General features: G+C 49.6%; 1 protein-coding gene across 1 annotated transcript in view; it reads right to left on the bottom strand.

Annotated features, from left to right (window-relative positions):
* The window catches only part of Dnah10 (dynein axonemal heavy chain 10), a 121,812-nt gene that overhangs the window by 10,826 nt on the left and 89,956 nt on the right, over positions 1 to 21,030 (bottom strand). The window contains exons 55-67 of the mRNA XM_059249522.1: positions 19,887 to 20,084; positions 18,739 to 18,900; positions 16,111 to 16,285; positions 11,782 to 11,963; positions 10,501 to 10,637; positions 9,549 to 9,766; positions 9,184 to 9,405; positions 8,845 to 8,992; positions 6,927 to 7,206; positions 6,337 to 6,566; positions 5,266 to 5,539; positions 917 to 1,021; positions 391 to 545 (exon numbers count right to left, since the gene is read on the bottom strand). Coding sequence (XP_059105505.1) covers positions 391 to 545; positions 917 to 1,021; positions 5,266 to 5,539; positions 6,337 to 6,566; positions 6,927 to 7,206; positions 8,845 to 8,992; positions 9,184 to 9,405; positions 9,549 to 9,766; positions 10,501 to 10,637; positions 11,782 to 11,963; positions 16,111 to 16,285; positions 18,739 to 18,900; positions 19,887 to 20,084 — 2,486 coding nt within the window. The remainder of the gene's footprint in view (positions 1 to 390; positions 546 to 916; positions 1,022 to 5,265; positions 5,540 to 6,336; positions 6,567 to 6,926; positions 7,207 to 8,844; positions 8,993 to 9,183; positions 9,406 to 9,548; positions 9,767 to 10,500; positions 10,638 to 11,781; positions 11,964 to 16,110; positions 16,286 to 18,738; positions 18,901 to 19,886; positions 20,085 to 21,030) is intronic.

The following is a 21,030-nucleotide window of genomic DNA, read 5'->3' as shown; positions in this document are numbered from 1 at the left end:
GATGGATGGATGGGTAATAGATGGGTGAATGAACAGATGGATGGGTAACAGACAAATGGATGAATTGATGGATGGGTGATAGATAAATTGATGATGAACAGATAGGCAGATCAGCAATTAGATGAATGATTAGATGGATGGAGGACAGATAGATTATGGATGGATAATGGATAGATGGATGGATAAGGGACAGATGGAGGTGAAGGGGTGGCTGGTTCTCCTACATAGCTCGCAGGACTGGATGAAGTAAAGTGTATCCAGGGATTCAAGGGCACTGCCCACATGGGGTAGCTTCCCTGGAAAGTGTCTTCCTGGCACCAGGGAAGCTGTGGGCTCAGTGTGGAGACAGCAGCTGTGTAGGGAAGGAGAGGAGAGAATGCGCACACTCACTTCCTGCCAGGTGGTGATGTGTTGCTCGATATCATCGGGAAGCTCCCCAAAAATGTCTGAAAACGCCTCTGACAGGAGCATGATGTCTTCCCAGCCCTGGTCTGACAGCCAGGTACACGGCTTCTTCCGTTTACTCTTATCCAGGGAAATGTTCCCTAATCACAGAGAGAAGAGGGTGACAGCCATGGGCTGTCCATGCCCAGCACACTGACCATGCACACCACATTTCCACGGTTCCTGCTTTGGGGGAGTGGTCCCTTTGCCAACGAGTGAGGAGGCATGGGCTGGCGCTTGGCACCAGTGAGCCCAGCTGGACAGCTTGGCCAGGCCTCCAGTCTCAACACAGCCCCTGGCAAAGGTGCCTTGAGCCAACCAGGAAGTGTTTCTCAGGGTTGCTGGATGACCTGTGCCTTTGGACACCAAGCTTGAGAGGGATTTTGCTGCTGGTAGTGTTTATAGTGAATGGACACACATGTCCCAGGTGCCTGAAGAGGGCAGGAGAGTGAAAAGCCAGTAAGCTCGTTACCTTTTAGAAAGAAGTCCAGCTCCTCTTGGGGGACCCTCCCCTCTGCCTGCTCTATCTTGATGGTCATGTTGAAGGAGAAGAGCAGCTTATGTCTCTCAAACAGCCCTGTGGAGAGATGGAGACAGGGACTGCACTTCAGAACTGAGGCCCTTGCTCGGGGCATGCCCAAGTCCAAGGGAAATGATGTGAATTCCCACATTGCAAATGGCTGCACTTGACCCTTTTTGCATCTGATGGTCATGGCTGTCCAGATGCAAAAGGGCAGTCCGTCATGGTGGACACCTGTGTGCACTTGGCACGGTCACATCAACCGGAGTCATATGTTCTCTAAGTGGAGGATGTTCAACCAGGGCAGGAGCCACCTTCTCCACAGGCAGCAGAATTGAGTGCTGGGATAGAGGCATGGAGTTTCCAGAGCTGGGAGTTGCTGTGGAATAATCATTCTGTACGCTGTGAATATGTATTACTCTCATTGGTTAATAAAAAAAGCTGATTGGCCTATAGTAAGGCAGAATAAAGCTAGGCAGGAAAGCCAAACTGAAAATGCTGGGGGGTGGGGAAAGGTGGGGGTGGGGGATGGGGAAAGGTGGGGGTGGGGGGAAGAAGGGTCGAGTCAGAGAGATGAGAGCCAGCTGCCCAGGAAGCAAGAGATGTTAGAGGACAGATAAAGCTACAAGCCACATGGCAATGTATAGATGAATAGAAATGGGTTAATTTAAACGTAAGAGCTAGTTAATAATAAGCCTGAGCTACTGGCTGAGCATTTGTAATTAATATAAGCCTCTGTGTGTTTATTTTGGGAATTAGTAGGTGGGAGAGAAACTTCTGACTACACATGGTGCCCAGCGTGGGGCCAAAATTGCCATATAAAACCTAAAAAAGCTTAAAAGAAGGTTCTAAACACACAAAAACAGAGCCAGGCGCAACTTCCTAGTCTCAGTCTCATGCCAGCTGCAGTGCAGAGATGCATCTCCTAACAGCTGCCTGTGATTTGGAGCTGACCACCAACTGCCATGAGCTAAGCAGTATGGTTGGTTTCTGCAGTCTCTTACATAGACTGCAGTACAGAGAGGCATTTGTCAGCTGCTGCCTGCCGGCTTAAGCTATCTGTGCAAGCTCCGCCCACACAATGCATAGTGGTTTTAGGGTTTTTGCTCATACAGACAGAAAAGGTTACAGATATGCAGTAAAGACAGATTCAGACAGAAAAAACCCTCTGAACAGGTTATAGTGTGTTCAAAAATATATGTAGGCTTGGGAGAGAAAAAAGAATAGAAAAACTCCTTTAAAAAATAAAATAAAAAATATAATAAGCCATGTAAAGATAGAAAATACACAGAGTCTGGATCCTGTATGTTATTGTGCTGCCTTTGAATTTTTTGGCTGCTAAGAGACATTGGATTATGGAAACTGCTGGATTAAACCAACCTATATATTTTAAAAAACATCTTGACTTCAAAATTTAAGTAAAAAAAATATGTTTCTTTGGGAAAGAGATTATGCTTTTCTTTCCAAATGAAATAAAAGGCTGTAGATTCATTCAAAGTTAAAGATGATCAGGTTTGATTGAGGAAGACCCCTGAAATCCTGAATACAGATATAAAAAAATAAATCTAAAAGAACTACATGACACGTATATGTTACCTGCTCAAACACATAACAGAAAATCAACTTTGGCTGACTTATGTGTAATGCACAGTCTATACTTTTATTGATACAGATATGTATGTTACCTTTAAAAGTTTGTGTATTTTCAGAGCAAGGGGACCAGACACCAATGAAAATGATGACCCAGGTGATCCAGCAACCAGAAGAGCTTCCAGGCTGCTGACTAAGATGATCCAACCTCACAGAATATTACAGCTAAGACTTATTAATTATCCTGATTTTCTCAGGGTCCCCAAAAGATTACCAGTACCCCCAACCAGCAGGAAGTAGTTTAGAAAACTATGCCCACATTCTCAAAATATTGGCTATAAATGTTTGTTTTCATTTCAGGGGGTTTGGTTACAAATTGTTATTGGTCATAGTAAAAAAAAAAAGACTAAACAAAAAATTAAATTCAGAGATCTCTTTCTAAAAGAAGAAAGGGGGATATGATATAGAAATGATGGGGGGAAAGGGTAGATTATTGAATCTACTTTAGTTTAAAAAAAACCATAGTTAATCTCAAAAATATTTTGCATTGGCATGGATTCAGTTTATTGATACAAACTTAAATTTAATTTTGTTATACTGTATGTATATTTCTACTCTTGTTTAAGGTGTTTATGCAGCTCAAAAAATGTAATGTATAATTAAGAAATACCAATTAATAGTCATCTATAATAGTCAAACTTATAGTCATGTTAGTTAGGTTTTCTAGATAGGTAATCTTCAAACACTTAAAAGACCTACAGAGTAAAGCATTTAAAGTATTTCAATAACTGAGACTTTTTATGATAGTGAGACACGTCTGCTCCTGGCAGCACCAATGCACTTCAGAGATGATGATGGGCATCCAAGAAACTCCACATGGAGTTCGTTTTCTTTATGGCAAAAGCTAGCCTTTGCCTCACTTACGGACAGTTACTGTCCAAACTGGACCAGCAGGACACAAAAAAAGGCAATTGCTGAACTCTGCCAAGACAAGGTAGGACAGTCCTTCAAAATTCCCTGCTTCACAGGAAAGTCTGCCAGATATTCTAGGTCTGTAGGCCAGAATTGGATGCCCAACATTACAGGAGAACTTTGGGTGACTGTCCAGGCAGCAGTATGTCCCTGTCATTAGGTAACATTTCACCCTTCTGGGGTCTTTGATGGAGTTGAAGACTAGGTTGTCATAGTTATAGTTCTTCTTAGTTATAATAAAAGGTAAATTAGATACAAAACTTTAGACTCACCAAGATAAGATAGATAATAAAGTATTTTCTCTAATTTTGCCAAATACAAATGGACTGGACATCGTAACTATAATTCTCAATAATTATTTTTGTTATATATAATCTTGCTATGTTAAAGTCAAAACCTTCCTTTTTAATTAGACAAAAAAGGGGAAATGCTGTGGCATAATCCTTCTGTATGCTGTGAATATGTATTACTATCATCGGTTAATAAAAAAAGCTGATTGGCCTATAGCAAGGCAGACTAGGACTAGACAGGAAAGCCAAACTGAAAATTCTGGGGGAAGAAAAGCAGAGTCAGAGAGACATGAGACCGCCCAGGAAGCAAGAGATGTTCGAGGACAGGTAAAGCCATGAGCCACATGGCAATGTATAGATGAATAGAAACGGGTTAATTTAAATATAAGAGTTAGTTAATAATAACCTGAGCTATTGGCCAAGCATTTGTAATTAATATAAGCCTCTGTGTGTTTATTTTGGGAACTGGCAGGTGGGAGAGAAACGGCCGACTAAAGGAAGTGACTGCTTTGCCTTTTATTTAAAAAAACACATGACCCACTTAAGAGGTTCAAGCTGTGATGCTTACAGACCGGTGAGTCCAATACAGAGCGAGGGGGCTGACCATGAGGACAATGCCAGAACTGGCACTGGCCAGATGGTGCTCAGAATGTTCCAGAATGAAATGTTCTTAACCAACAGTGCATTTGGAGAGTAGAAAATAGTACAGCCATTTTTGAAAGCAGTTGGGTAGTCCCTGCAAAAGTCGGAGACTCGGCTCCAGGGAACATATGGATCCAAAAGCAAAAGCAAATGCTCAGGCTGGGAAGCAGCTTAGAGGAAGAGCACTCACCTAGCATGCATGAGGCCCAGAGCAGGCATGCACGCTCACACGCTCACACACACACACGTGCACACACCTACCTATGACAAACGTTGACAGCTACATTAGCCTCACAGCCAAAAAGCAGAAACAACCTAATGTTCACCAGCTGAGAAATACAGAGCGTGGAACACTACCTATTCAGCACTTGAACCGGGCGAATCCTGATACTACAGCACAGGCCTTGGTGTTCAGATATATGAAACGAAGAGGCTAGCTATGAGAACCACATATTCCGGGACGCCCTTGGCAGGAAGTGTCCAGGACAGGTGTATTCTTGGTCAGGAAGTGCAGCAGAGAGACTGCCAGGGTGGGGAAGGGAGGGTGGGATCGAGAAACTGCTGATGAACCCGACTCAGCTCAGTTCAATGGAGAGGTCCTAGACGGAGGGGCCCTGTGAACTCCGGCAAGCCCCGAATGGGGCGTCTTCAGGGTGGGTGAATCGCATCTCGCTGAAGGTGTGGTTGAGAAGTCAGTGCTCTGGACATCCCTTTATAAAGTGAGCGGTTGGCACCAGGCAGGCGAAGTTCCTGTGTTCCAAGCAGGACTCCTCCCGCCACCCCACCCCACCCCGCCCCCGCGCTCACCTGTGCAGCCATAGTTGTAGATGTTAAACGTCAGCGTGTCCATAATGTTCTTCAGCCGCTTGATGAGGATGGAGTCAGGCAGCGACTTCTTCAGTGACAGCCCAAAGACCTCCAGGAAGGCGATGAGGGAGTACTGGTACATGGAGTTGACCAGCGCCATCTCCGACAGCACAAAGAACAGAATGGCGCCCCGCCGCGCCGCCGGCCGGTAACCATCCCGCAGCCTGTCGATGTCCAGAGCTGTCTTCTCGGCCAGCTTCAGCTTCTCCGATACCTGCAGAAAGCCCTCGGTTACCATGGAAACAGGGAGGTGATGGATGACAGCCTGGAAGGCCTGGGGTGGTAGAAGGCGGAGTGTGGGGCACAAAAGCGACCACGAAGTGCTCCCTGGAGTTGACGGTCACCAGGGCCTGCAGGGACCTTGAACTTGAACCCGAGGGGACCTCAGGCCATGTCCTCTCAGGCAGAGACTGGAAGAAGAGGAAGTCAACTCAAGGCCCAGCACATAAATGGAGGGATACGGAATCTACACGGCACTTTTGGATCCTGGATCCAGCCTCACCTGAAGCCATTGCTACACCTCTCTGCTTTTGAGTTGATACCATCCCTTTTTATTTAGAGTAGGCAAGGCTAGGGTTTCCATGCCTCTCAATTCAAGAAGATTACCCAGCTGCATAGGAGTGCCCCCACCCTCCCCTAGCACAGCCCCCTATTGGTGGCCCTTCCTTTTTATTTAATATTTATTTTATGTCTGTAAGTATTTTGCCTGGTGCCTGTGGAGGCCATGAGAGGGCATTGGATCCCCTGGAACTGGAGTTACACAGGGTGGTGAGCTGCCATGCGGGTGCTGCGAACTGAACCCGGGGCCTCTGGAAGAGCAGCCAATGCTCTTAACTGCTCGGTCATCTCCCCAGCCCCAAGGTGGCCTTTTCTTGTCAGGTGAGAAGAGGTGACACAAGCCTGGTGCTTCTCCCCTACGTGTTAGACCCAAGGCTGAGACTGAGCCCCCGGGACCACTGGCGTGGAGCTAGAAGGTGACAGGGCCCCTCCCGCCTGCACAGAGGTAGGCACCTCCGTGGCTTTGGACTTGGTCTCTTCCAGGGTGTGCACCAGCTCCACGTTGTCCAGCATGTTCCCCGTGGACGTGGCCAGCTCTCGCAGGAGTGAGTCCTCCAGGTCCTTCAGCAGGTTCTTGTTCTCGCTCGTCTCCTGGATGAGGTGCTCTCTCTGCTCCTCCAGCTCCCGCCTCTCGTAGGCCACCAGCACGCTCAGCAGCTGGTCCTCCAGGCCCTTCAGTGTGACTGAGAGGACAAAGAGCCCTCACTGCACACCCTAGAGTCCAGGCTAGGCATACCCAGGCACCTAAACTTGCTGCCTTCCAAAGTACCCAGGCGCATGCCTTTAATCCCAGCCCTCGGGAGGCAGAACCAGGCGGATCTCTGTGAGTTCGAGGCCAGCCTGGGCTACCAAGTGAGTTCCAGGAAAGGCGCAAAGCTACACAGAGAAACCCTGTCTCGAAAAACCAAAAAAAAAAAAAAAAGAATGAACCAGCAAAGACAACTTCCAGGGAAAGACCAGGGCCACCAGGTGACAAGGTGCCCAAGCCTCACTCTCAAGGTAGGGGGCCCTGGACATTTGCAGCCAGATCTGTCCCTTCTTACCAGTGTAGTTGATGACCATGGCCTTCCCAAACACCGACGGGGAGTATCTGGGATTGGCCAGCTTGGTGTTGAGGTACAACCGGAAGTTGGTGTCATAGTCAACCTCCTTGTCCCCCAGGATGATGAACTGGCGGCCTTGGGTGGACTTGATATTCTTCTCCAGGACATTGTCAATCACAGGGTCGATATATTCATCCACATCGTGGAACAGGAAGGGGGTCCCATACTTTATGGACATCTCCAGCTGCTTGAGGAAGTCAGGGTCATTGAAGGAGGCAACCTGCAGGAAAGAGGCGGGAGCTGGGGTGAGCCATGCCTAACGGCTCTCCCACACAGCGAGCGGAGGGAGAGCACACACCAGGAAGTTCAGAAGCCAGAGGTAACCAAGAGAGTCAAGAGGGAGGCAAAGCCTAGGACAAAACAGAAAACCACTAATGAGTCCCAGCAATCCCACTCTTGGGTGTATGCCCTGGAGGACCATGAATGCGGGCACAGCCAGGGCTGGTGAGGTGGCTCAGTGGGTAAAGGCACTTGCCCATGCAAGCCTGAGTTCAGTCCCTAGCACTCACATGGTAGATGGAGAGAATCAAATCCACAAAGCTGTCCTCCGACTGTGACATGCATGACTCCCCCCACACACAAACATACATAAAAAGAAGTGTGTGTACAAATGTTCACAGCAGCACCATAAAGTGGAAATAACACAGATGTTCTTCAACTGTTGATGGATCAAGACATTTGGTATGTCCATACAAAGGAATATTATACAACTGTAAAGAGGGACATAGCACCCGTTGTGGAATATTAGTTGAAGATGTGTTACACTTGTTTACACTGTGGAATATTTGTTTAATGATGCAAAGATGTGTTGCATTCTTTTATGTTGCATTTGTCTAACTCTGTGAAGCTTTGTTACTCTGCCTGTCTAAAACACCTGACTGGTCTAATAAAGAGCTGAACGGCCAATAGTGAGGCAGGAGAAAGGATAGGTGGGGCTGGCAGGCAGAGAGAATAAATAGATGGAGGGGAAAAAAAGAAAAGGAATGAGAAAAAGAGGAGAAAGGGATGACAGGGGCCAGCCACCCAGCCACCCAGCCAGACACAGAATAAAAAGAAAACAAAAGATATACAGAAATAGAAAAAGATAAAAGCCTAGAGGCAAAGGACAGATGGGATAATTTAAGCTGGCTAGAAACAAGCCAAGCTAAGGCCAGGCATTCCTAAGTAAGCATAAGACTCCGTGTATTTGGCAGCTAGGTGGCAGGCCCCCAAAGAGTAAAGAGTTAAAGAACATTCAACCACAAACACCCACACCTGCTACAGCATGGTTGAACCCCTACAGCGTAAAAGAAACCAGTTACAAAAGACTAAATACTACCGTATGGTCCTATCCCTAGGAGATATCCAGAACAGGCAAAGCCATGGAGACAGGACACATTAGCAGCTGCCAGGGGCTAGGGAGCAGCCAGCTGGGACAAGCACTGTTGTTCTTGGTGGGGGTAGGGATGGAGGTAATAAAAATATTCTAAGCTGAGTCTTAACTGTTCCAGGTCTCTGAAAATATGCTAAAAAGCCACAGAAGTTTCTGTTTTGAATGAGTGAGAGACTGCTAAGTGAGTCACATCCCAATGAAGCGGTCACCTCTGCCTCCCTTCCCCACCAGCTCCTCCCGCCACCCAGGCTCCAACCCCCCTGCATCCCCCTCCCCCCCCCCCCCACACAGTGGAGCATCTTGGGCCACCAAGCCCTGATCTGGGCTGAAGGCGATAAAGACAGAAAGCATGGTCTTCGTCGTAAAGATGTTCTCAGCCTGAACCCCTGAGCAGGGTTGGCGGGGGAAGGGGAAAGGTGTTCTTCAGGCCTCGGGTGGAGTTCAGGGTGGAGCATGGGGCAGGGCTCTTGGGCAAAGGGGCCACACCCTCAGGTTGTTCTTTTCCTCCTTTCTCTTGATCCAGTTGAGGGCCTGCTGCTGGGGGTCGATGCAGAGCGGGAAGCGGCTGGCCCGGGTGGTAAGGATGCCATTCTGAACCGAGAGCTCGTCGGGGGGAAGGCCCTGGGAACCCCACCTGCAAGGAACGACCACAGGGAGATGGACGTTCCCCCACCAAGTGGTAAGCCCAAGGCTGGAGGTCACGGGGTCAGCATTCTAGAATAACCCATGACCTTGCTCAGGGTGGCCGAGCCTCCTAGGCCTGCAGCCCCACCCCCCCACCCCCAGGTGACACGCATGCAGGCCCCTCTGGGATCAGGGGAGTACCTGCTGATCTCCACATCGTCTGTGAGGAGGTTCTCCAGTCGGAAAGGGTGGCTCAGGGGGATTTCTCGATCCAGGATGTCGTTCTGCCACACCTGGTTGACCATCTCGTCACGAAACTCCCAGGTGAAGGCGCCCTCGTAGCTCAAGAAGGCTGCACAGAGCAGGCAGTCGCCCAGCAGCTTCACCCGCCGGTGCATTAGTTCATCCAGGTCATTGAGCCACCTGCATGGGACCGGGAAGCCGCCACGCTGAGCAGCTCCCATCTGGCCATGACTGATGGGAGCCTGCTGCGGACTCCGTGAGTCCTTGGGACTGACGTTTGTACAGATTATGGTTCCGCTCATGAGGCGGGTGATGCCCCTCACCTGACATTTTCTGATCCCAGACCAGAGATGAGCTTGTCGGCCGCGATCAGCCGCCTCTCCATGATCTCTGCCTCCTCCTGCAGCTTCTGCTTCTCCAGGATGGCGGCCTCGTACTTGGCCCCCAGAGCCTCCAGCTCCCTCTGGATCGCCGACAGCTCGTTCTGGATCCGTTCTAGCTCCCGTTTGGTTAGGTAGAAATTCCGCTCCAGCCTGGCCACCTGGGTGAAGACAGTGAGCAGAAGGATGGCAGAGGGCCGGCCATCTCCACTTACATCTGTGCTTCTCAACCTTCCTAACGCTGTGACCCTTTAACACAGTTCCTCAGGTGGTGGTGACCCCCCCCATAAAATTGTTTTCGTTGCTACTTCATAGCTAATTTTGTTACTGTTATGGATTGTTATGTAAATACCCGTGTTTTCTGATGGGCTTAGGTGACCCCTGTGAAAGGGTCGTTTGAATTGCAACGGGGCCACGACCCACAGATTGAGAACTGGACTATTAACCTACATGAAGCTGGCGGGCAGACAGCCAAAGGTCTCATTCCCAAGGGTGCTCCTACTATGCCTTCATACACTGTGAGGCCACCATCTGCTACATCAAGACACATGGCGCTGTGTGTGTGTGTGTGTGTGTGTGTGTGTGTGTGTGTAAAATAGTATGTGCCAAATACTCTACGAATCACAGGATGTCCCTGGCAGGAGGGAGAAGCCGTCCTTACAGCCCCCAGAGCAGAGGCTAAAGAGCCACCACAGCTGGGGGTGGGCTGTAGCCATCTCTACACTGCGCCCAGCTCTCAACCCTGTCCGTCCGCACGCTGTGAGAGTGAGCAGCGGCCGGGCTCCTAAGTCTTTACGTGGTTTCAGGTTAGAACTTGGCAGAATTTTCCAGAAGCATTATGGACACTCGAACTCTGATCCCAGGGTGGACTCAGGGCAGTGAGGCCTCGGCTCACCTTCTCTCTTTTGGGCTTGATCTCACGGAACACGTCACAGTACCCCATGACGGCCTCCACAAACTTCAGCATCCCCAGCCCCGCCTTGCTCACGGCCTCCATCTCCTCAATTGTGGTGTTCAGAGTTTTCAGGAGGCCTAGAGGTCAAACACGGTGACTGTCAAGCTCCCTCTCAGGGCAGATAAAACTGGAAACACGTTGCCTACGGACAGAGGAAGTGTCCCAAGTGCCCACTCCTCAGGGTCCTGCAGCGTGGAGTTTCTCAAGCGTGGGGTTGAAGGTGGATTTGAAGGGTAAAAACCACAGTCATCTGGGACTCCATGTGACCTCACATGACCCAGAGGACCCACCAGACACCCTCCAGGCTCTGGCAACCAGGAGCACTTAGAGGGCTCAGACAAGCAGCTGACTGGGATTCAGAAGCTGTGGGTGGGTCCCTACCACCACCCGAGCAATGTTGCGGAAGTGGAAGCCTGCCCAGTGGTACCCAGGTGCAGGGGAACTTGGGATTTCACAGTTCATTAGTGTCTGTGTTTAACTTAAGGGACTGTGAAAGGATGTTTGGTAGTGAGAGTCTTTCTGCTTTCTTTTACAATTTAAGCAATCAAAATTCTCTCTCTCTCTCTCTCTCTCTCTCTCTCTCTCTCTCTCTCTCTCTCTCTCTCTCGTTGCATATATGCACAGGCTGTTTGTATGTATGTCACTTACACACACATGCCATAGTGCACATGTCAAGTGAGGTCAGATGACAACTTTGTGCGAATCAGTTCTCTCTACTTTCTGGGGATCTAACTCAGGTTACCAAGGCACTATGAATAATCTCTACCGGCTGAGCCACCCCCAACTGCCTCAGGGGTAAGGTGGTGCACAGCTGTGACAATGTGGTCCATGAGGACCCCACCCCTCCTGGCAGAGCCCTGGGCAGTGCCCAGAGTCAGCTGGCAGGGAGCTTTGACATTCTTTAAAGACACATCCCGCTGACCACAGGTGGTACCACCCTTCCCCTGCCCCCCCAGGTGCATGCAGAGGCATGGCATTGGCAAGGGGCACAAAAGGAAAATGCTGAGCCACACAGAAGACAAAGGCAGAGCTGGGTTTCCCTGCCAGGGAGAGACAGACCCCATGCTGAGCCAACTGCACTCCACCCCCCACCCCCCACCCCCCCCCACCCCCGCATCATCAACGGGAGCCGGAAAGCCAGTGTGCTGCTCCATCCGTCCCGCAGGGCTACGGTGACACCCCAGCCCCACCCCTTGCCTGGACCCTCCCAGCCCTGCTCACCCTTGATGTTCTTCACTTGCCCCTGGGTGATGGAGTCGAAGTCGAGCTCCATCAGGGACCTCAGGAAGTTGGGGTCGGACATCATGCCCTTAGCAGTTTTCCAGTTCAGCTCCTTGTAGCCTTTCATGATAAGGATACACTCGCAGACTGTCTGTACTTGCTTTGGGGGCTTCGCGAATGACCTGGGGGACAGGAGGGCCATGTTCAGTGTAAGAAAGGCCAGGACCTAACCAGAAGTCCTGGGGAAAGATGGGGCAGGCAGAAGGGTTCCCTAGAGGTGACTGTCTGGGGATAGAGTAGGTAAGGTCCCTAGAGGCAGGAAGGTGGCCCAGGAAGGGACTCATTTGCTAGCCCCACACCAAGCTCCTGGAAGACGGCAGGGAACAGAAAAACATGATGGTAGCCATTAAAATCCCAAGCCCTCGGTGCCCAGGTCATCATTATAGCCAGACAGTTGGAGCTGTCTGCACTGGGTAAATCCCTATCCCAGGTCCTGCAGCCAGTGTGGGCCCCACAGGCAGGAGCAGGGAGAGCAGAGCTGGGAGTGGGGCCAATGCTAGCCCAGCCTTGAGGGTCAGTAGGCTCAGAACCGGCCCCGGCTGACCAGGGAAAGCCTTGGCTTTACAGGGCATTTGGACACTAACGGTGGTCGGTGACAAGACAGGTCTGTCAAGAAGGCCAGGGAAGAGAAAGCCCATGCGTCTACACATACAGGCAGGAGCAGACATGGCCTGGTGGTCCTAAGCTGTGGGCAAGTTAGGGACCAGCCAGGGATCAAAGTTTTCCTCTCTATAAAGCAGGAGTATAGAGCCAGAAGCCCCCGGCTCCAGCTCCCGTGAGTCCATTCAAGTGATGCATTCCACTTCCAGTCATGATCCAGGATCTAATTTACCCAGAATCCTCTGTTTTCCTCAGAATGCCATACAGATGGAACACTGGAAATACCCAGCTCATAAGAAATAAGATTCGAGCCGGATGGTGGGTGGTGCACGCCTTTAATTCCAGCACTCAGGAGGCAGAGGCAGGTGGATCTCTGAGTTCAAGAACAGCCTGGTCTACAGAGCAAGTTCTAGGACAGCCAGAGCTACACAGAGAAACCCTGTCTCAGAAAAAAAAAATTGATAGTTGGTTTTCAAAAGTGCCTCCAACCAGCTCAGGTCAAAACAGATGAACAGTACTGACCCCTGCCTCATGGATCACTGCAGCCATTCCCACCCACACCCAGACTCTAAGCTACCCGCTCGCTCGCCCAGGCTAGACTAGAAAATTAACAGCTAAACTTGCCTGGTGACCTACAGATGTCCCAAGGTTGTGCACCTGAAAAGCTTTAAAACAAAACAGAGGGACGGACCCATGCCCGGGTTCATTGAGTAAAAGGCAAATGTGAGCGTCCTAGATGACATGTAAGACTGACCCTCCTGCAGGTTACTCAGCCAGTGAGGATGGGGAAGGCGGGCTAGGTGTAGGGGCTGTGAAGATTTCTCTGCGCTCCTGCAGTATACCTGCCATACTGCTTTACCGGGGCATGAAATAAACTGCTTTCACTACGTGGAGTCTGGTGCTCTTATTGTGAAGTGGTGATCTTTGTCACAGAGGTTACAAGGTAGAGAAATGGACATATTGGGTTTCACACAGTGACCTTGCCTGCAGGGACCACGGAAACTGAAGGAAACATCTGCAGAGACGGACCCTGATAGTGACCTCTTAGCCAGTTTTGGTGACCCAGTGTTCTCCCCTGCCGCCACCAGGTTTAGGTCCTGTTCCCTGGTTAGCTCTATTTTTTTTTTTTTCCTGCTGGCATTCTATAAATCTGGGCTGCTGAGCACAGGGTGCATTAGAATTCAACAGAGGAGGAGGCAGTGCCCTCAGGACTTGCCAGGGACCGCTGGCACCAGAGGCCTGTAGCTTGAGCCAGCCTCCACAACTCCTCCGGCAACTGAAGCCTGAGCGGACTTGTCCCTGAGTCACTCAGCCTTTAGCGACCCTATGCTGCTGCTGCAGGCAGGAATTTGTTCCCTTGGCAGGTTCCAGCCTCCAGATGCCAGACACGAAGCTCCCCAAGTCTGTGGGGTGGCAACCAGAGCCGCAGGCCTGCTCTGCCTCTCCCAGCCTCCAGAACCTGAGCCGTGACCCTTCCTACAGTCGCAACACACCCGAGAGTGGGCCTGGGTCCCGCATCTCAGCCAGCATCCCATCGCTACCGTGGGTTCAAACTCATCTCATTTAAATCCCAAATGGCAGTCTATTTTTTTATTTTTTTATTTGTATTTTTTATTTTTTTATTTTTTTGGTTTTTTTGAGACAGGGTTTCTCTATGTAGCTTTGCGCCTTTTCCTGGAACTCACTTGGTAGCCCGGGCTGGCCTCGAACTCACAGAGATCCGCCTGACTCTGCTGGGATTAAAGGCATGCGCCACCACCGCCCGGCAAATGGCAGTCTATTTGTTAACTCTGACTTACGATAAAGTATCGTACATTGGTCCCCCTTCACTCTTAGCCCACTCCATTCCTGGAGGAGGATGGGACAAGAACCCCGTTGTCCAGGAGACAGTCTCCAGGGACCACCTCAGCATCACAAGTTAGTTGCAAATGGGGGCTGCTGTTTCCTTTCAGGGGAGAAGCGAATGTGCACCTTTTTGTTACCCAGCACCTTCTGATTTACACTTAAGGGTTCCCACAGGGGGGACTGAATATTCTAGAAAGACATGTTAAGGAATTAAAGACTATGAGACTGTCCGGCTAGGACCGCTCATCATGTTTCACATTGAAATGACGCATCATAGCCAGACTGTTGGGGGGTTAGGATCCAGATGTACACTGGACTCAGAGGAAAATACCTTAGACACTGACAAAAGATTTAAATATAAAAAAAAATATTTAAAAAGACAAGCTGCCGCCTTGGGGATGTTAATTTAGGTCTCACAGTGGCATTTTACCCATGTTATGGTCTAAACGCCACAATATAAAATATTCCTAAACAATGCCACATAGACCAAAGCATGCGTGAGAGAAAATCAAACGCACATACAAATCTCACCCACAAAGTCAAACGGCCAATGACAAATATTCAGAAGATAGCTACAATTCCCTTTATGGATATAAAGATAAGCTCCATTTTATATAAAGTCTTTGGATGGCTGGGAGTGATAGGGCACTTGCCTAGCATGTTTGGGTGAGATGTTGGGGTTTATTCCCTAGCAGAACACACACACACACACACACACACACACACACAGAGGTCGGGGGGAGTTATGAGTTATGGAAAAACAAAAGGCAATACAGAAAGAAGGAAAGCCATGTTCTTGTCTTTTTTTTTTAAGCACATATGCAAAGGGCCACCTCTAACGAGAGAAACATAAATTAAGTGGAAACCACACACAGACCCCTTTTCTGCTAGAAGAGGGGCAAAAAATGCAGACACCTGGGGGCATCCTCTCTGGCGAAACTATGAAGAAACAGGTACAGATGTGGACTTGGGGCAGGGGAGACCGTCCACTGTGCACCCTGGGACCCGGACATTCCACTTCTGGAAATGTATCCTGCAGGGGGAGGTGCCAGAGTGCACAGTGAAGTGTGGCCGGGTTTGTTGGCTGTGTCCTTTGTAAGGTCAAAAGATGAGATGCAAGAAAGGATACAGCAGGGGTGCCCACTGAATAAAGCACCGCACCCACATTGTGGGATGCCTCCGGCCAGTTTAAAACCCTAAGGAAGTCCATCCTGCATTAGAGCGCAACCATAAAATAACACTTTAAAATTGGGTGGATGAAATGGCTCAGCCAGTGAAGGCCCTGGCCGCAGAGGCTGATGACCTGAGTTCAGTCCCCAGGGTCCACAGATAAAGGAGAGAAACCACTTTGGAAAACTGTCCTCTGACGTCCACATGGGCGTCACAGCAGGCACACATACTTGTACATGAAATAAATGAATTTTCGATTATAAAAGCATATGGAACACAATGCCAAGCAGAAAGGATGCAGACAGACACCACAGGATGTACTAGCAGCCCTCACTCTCCAAACCCCGACTCTACAGTCAGAACCTTGTAAAGCCGGTTGTCTTGATCCTATATTAAAACTCTCTGGCTTGGGGCTAGATGGCTCAGTGGTTCAGAACACCATCCACTCTTTCATAGGACCTGGGTTCGGTTCCCGGCACCCACATGGTGACTCACAACTGTCCTCCTGGTAGAGCCTGAACTCCCTGGGTGGGATTGCCTGGCCTCTGGGGTGGGGTGGGGGGCTCTCTTTACTATCTGTGAATAGGGGGTAAGCACATGGCAGCCCAAGTGAGCTCTAGAAGTGCAGGTGTGAGCAAAGGTGGTAGCTGGTACCTGATTTCAGTCACATCCGACTTGTCCAGCTTCTGCAGCTCCAGCTTGGCAGCCTCCAGGATGGGCATGACCTCAGCCAGCGCTGTCTCGGCCTCGGTCTTCTCTACCGCGATAATCTTGTTCTGTTCTTCTATCTCCATGGCCTTCTCCTCCGCCAGCTTCTTCTTCTCCTCCGCTGCAGGGGAAGGGGCCGATGAGAAGATGCCGGGATGCCGCAGAGGGAACCTGGGCCACGTGGGAAACCTCAAAGCCAGCCATGGTCATTGGGGAGAGTGGCCAGGGGGCTCTGGTCAATGCGATGGCCACGGATGCTCACACAGAGAGGTCTCTAGATGGCATTTCCTGCTGTGTGCTACCCTCTGGGTTCCATGTCAGCCCCACCTGCCTAGACACTGCTGGCCAAGGACCCTGGGTGACATTGTGACTTTGGATGACTGAGATGAATCTGTTTTCCCCCCACTGTCCTCTCTCTCTGTCTTAAAACAAAACAAAAATCTTTCTATAACCTTTGATTTATTTGTGCTCACGTGCCACAGAGTCCGTTCTCTCCTTCTGTGGATTCCAGGAGCGAACTCAGGTCATCAGGATCGGTAGCAAGCACCCTTCTTCCCACTGAGCCACCTCACTGGCCCTGCCTTTTCTCTCACCCTCCACCTCCCACCCCAACCTCCGCATCTCAACCCTTCCTGTCCACGTATTGAGAGCTGCTGGGAGCAAAAGACCATGGGAGTATACAGCAGGTGACAACTAGTGCTCAGAAGGTCAACCTATCAGAACCAAGGGTTCTGTTAGAGGAAACCATTGCGCAAGGCGTTATGGAATTACTGCCTTTTGAATCAATTGGCTGTCTCTTGTTGTAAACCTCTTGTGCAATAACAGCTATGGTATCTTCCCATTTACCATGCATTTCCATGTGTGTGTACATGTAATCTCACGATTACATCTCAATCTTATGGGCACTCGTGGTTGTGGATAGTCAAGAAGATGGTTTCTTATTTAACTGTACGATTTTGATGAATAGAAACATACTAAAATAGGCTTCATAACTAGGTCTGTTGTTCCATGTGGACTGTAGACACTTAGAGGTCTGGTTCTCCATCCTTAGCCACTGACAAGGTAAAATTGGCCAAAGAGTCTTCATAGAACTTCAATTCACAGAGCGGAATTGCAGGTGCCTGGCCTTGTTGGATCAAAACCCTTCAGAAGAATGATAGTGAACCAGAAGGGATATTGCAGATGTCTGGCCTGGGTATATCTCAGTCCTTCAAGAGATCAATAGCACCTGTGTTGCCCTAAGCTTCCTCCACCAGTACCTCCCCACTCTGATTCAAATAACAATTAACACTTTGTATTTATTTCTACGCCAATTTTTAATGCAAGATTTTAGGCTCAGTAGACTAATTATATATAGGTCCTGAGATTCAGGTGATGAACAGAAAAGGCTGTTAACTGACTAACCATGTCTGGATATTATTAATCACATAAAATAGTACATGTAATCTCTGCCTTTCCCTTAAATCTCTCATTGGTCTAATTTCTTCCCTTGGAACCGTTGTAGCTGTCCCTTTAAGAGACAGCCAGAGCCGGGCAGTGGTGGCGCACGCCTTTAGTCCCAGCACTCAGGAGGCAGAGCCAGGTGGATCTCTGTGAGTTCGAGGCCAGCCTGGGCTACCAAGTGAGTTCCAGGAAAGGCGCAAAGCTACACAGAGAAACCCTGTCTCGAAAAACAAAAAATAAATAAATAAATAAATAAATAAATAAATAAATAAATAAAGAGACAGCCAGAACTTTACAATCTACAGCTGTTGTCAATCACCAGTGAAGCTGACCAAGTCTTTGCCAAGTGTGACTCTTATCAGAACACTTGTCCCTGAGAGTTGACTTTGTAGTTTTTCCTAACAAGTTGTTAATGAATGGACATATACATGCTGGGGGTGGGGGGGAAGGAGAGGAAGAAATAAGAACAATGAGAGAACAGCATAAGAGGAGACAGAGAGGAGCTAAGTATGAGAACGGAAAAGAAGCTGTGTAGATAGAATTGACTTAGAAGAGTAAAGTGAATGGACTAAAGAACTCAGCATGATTCGATTCATTTGCTATCCCTCACATTAATTTCTTCGCCGCTTGGTAGTGTCTCTTCCGGACCCTGGGAGAATTCTGTCCAGGCAGGTACCTGGAAATCTGTTACCCGCACACACTTTTTTTTTTTTAAATGCTCACTCAGGTCCAGCCCTAGAGATGCCCCACCTAGGAAGTACAGCCCCTCTGTCTTCCTTCCTTCCTTCCCACCCCACCCCCTTCCTCCCTGCCTGGCAGACACTGCTCACAGCTTGACTTCACTTTGTTACTGGCCCACATTCTGTCTGGTTGCCCCCTATGAGTAGGCAAAAAAAAAAAACAAAAAAAAAAAACAAAAAAACCCACTGAAAATAACAGTATATTTAGAAATTAAACAAACAGATATGGAGACACTCAAGGTGGGTGTCTTTTGATGGTGGTGGCTCTATGTCTTCAGGCATGCTAATGGCTGCCCACAGCACAGTGGTCTCTCAGCAAAATCTTGGAGGAGCCCCGACCCCTCAGGGGCAGACTGGTCCCCAGGGCAGGTGGCCCACACCAGGCACTCACCTATGGCTGTGTTGGTGGCAATTTCTGACAGCAGGGTCTCGCAGGCAGCTGACTTCTCGGCCAGGACGATCTTCTGCTCTGCCAGCTTCTGGTTGAGCTCATCTAGCTGGATGGTGGCCTCCTTCAGCTTGTCCAGCCCACCCTCTAGGCGTTTACACTGAGCTGAGGGCACACAGCACACGATCAGTGGTCCAGACTCCAGGGCAGGACCTTGCATTAGCCTCCTTGGGACCTGTGGGGGACCTGCCCCCACTTTTGCCCCCCAGGGTACTCTTGAGCAGGGAGAAATATTTAGATAGAAATATAGAAGAGAGAGAGACAGAAACATGGGAGAGCCTGGGTCAAAACCCACCAGCCCCTTCTGGCTCTACTAAAGGGCTTTTAAAGGAATGCCAAGAGGTGGAGCAAAAGACCTCCTCCCAGCACAGCCAAGTGCAGACCATCCCAGACACCTGGTGACCACACACGTGATCTATCCATCCCCTTATGAGGCCCTGCTGTGTAAAGCAAACTCAGATCTCACTAGGAAACCTCTGTGGACCCCAACAGGGACCCATCCAATTCAAGGAAAAAAACTCACTTCTGCAAGATGCCATACCCATTCTAGCCCCCAGACTGCATGTGTGGTATTTGCTAGCATGAAGAGACTCCTAAAAACAGTGTGTCTATTTTTGTTTTGTTTTTGAGACAGGATCTCTCTGTGTAGCTCTGGCTGTCCTGGAATTCACTCTGTAGACCACCAGGCTGGCTTCAAACTCAGAGATCCGCCTGGCTCTGCCTCCCGAGTGCTGGGATTAAAGGCACGACTGCCCGGCTAACAGTGCATCTCTTAACCAGTTGCCGAAGACAGCCCTTCCTAAAAAGCCCTTTCTGACAGAACACACTGGGGACCAGGGGACATCCGGGGCAAAGAAAACAGCCCTGCAAACCCGGGGACACACAGAACTAAGAACGGGCCATGTCTTACCCACAGGACGAACCATCCCCCAAACGCAAAACTCAAATCTATTCTGCCCAAGTCATAAGGGTGCCAAGGTGCCAAGCCTTGCAGAGAGGAAGGAGCCTTACTCCCGAACCCTGGCCACACAGTGTTGGCCGGGCCCACCCTTGTGCCACCCCTACCCCCGCCCTGCTCCACCCCTGCTCACCTATGTTGTTCTGGGTTTTCTCGTCCAGCAGTTTCGAGTACGTATTGATAAAGTCAAGGTAGTTCTTGGGCGTCACGTAGTTGCTGCGCCTCAGCTTCTGCTGGAACTGCTTGCTGAACTCGCCCACCGACTGGTGGACCATCACCACGTGCTCCACCAGGTCCTCGATATTCTCTTCGGGAATCATGGGGTTATCCCCTGGGCAGGAAGGGATGGAGAGAGTGGGGGCTAGCAACAGGGAAACGGGGAACTGGAGGCAGCTCGATGGCGAGCACCCGCCTAGCCTATGGGACTTTGGGGACAGGCCCCAGCACTGCAGAAAACAAACAAAAAAAAAAGGTCCCCAAAAAGTGAAAGAAACATTGACCCAAAGATCCAAGAACTTCATTCTTATGTATGTGCCCCAAAGAACCAGATACCCAGCCCTCAACAGGTCCATGAATACCAATGTTCGCAGTAGCAGAGTAGTAAGGAGAAAGGACCAGAGTCCATCTGAGGTGGATGGTAACAATGCGGCATGCCCACACAGTGGAGTACTATTCAGCCATGAAAAGGACCGATATGGGCTACACCATTAGTGACCCTCCAAAAACACTATACAAAAGGAAAGAAACTGGACACAAATAAGCAATGTGCATGGGTCCCCTTACATGAGATACATAAACAGGAAAGATTCACAGAGTCGGGAAGCAGGTTAGAGGTCTCCAGGGTGTGGGAGCCCACAGAAGTTTCCTAGTGAGATCTGAGCTTGCTTTACCAGCGGGGCTGCATAAGAGGATGATTGGACCACGGGGTCACCAGGTGTTTGGAAGGGTCTGCACTTGGCTGTATCTAGCAAGGGGGAGGTCTTTTGCCTGGCCCCTTGGCATTGTTATAAAAAGCCCTTTTGAATAAAGTTCTGGGTCGGTGGATAAGGATCCAGGCCCTCCCTAGGCTATCCTGTGTTTCTATCTGTTTCTCTCTCTATCCTTCTATCTAAATCTCCTATGCCTCTCTCCTCAAGAGTACCCAGAGGAAGGTGGGGGCAGTGCCTGGGGGAGGGAAGATGGGTACAGAACTTCAGTTTAGGATGATGGAAGGTTCTGGAAACAGATAGCCATAGTGGTTACATGACACTATGAATGTAACTGATGTTTCAAGTACA

This window comes from Peromyscus eremicus, chromosome 23 (genome assembly GCF_949786415.1).
Source record: "Peromyscus eremicus chromosome 23, PerEre_H2_v1, whole genome shotgun sequence".
Lineage (NCBI taxonomy): Eukaryota > Metazoa > Chordata > Mammalia > Rodentia > Cricetidae > Peromyscus > Peromyscus eremicus.
This window is presented reverse-complemented; position numbering and strand designations above follow the sequence as displayed.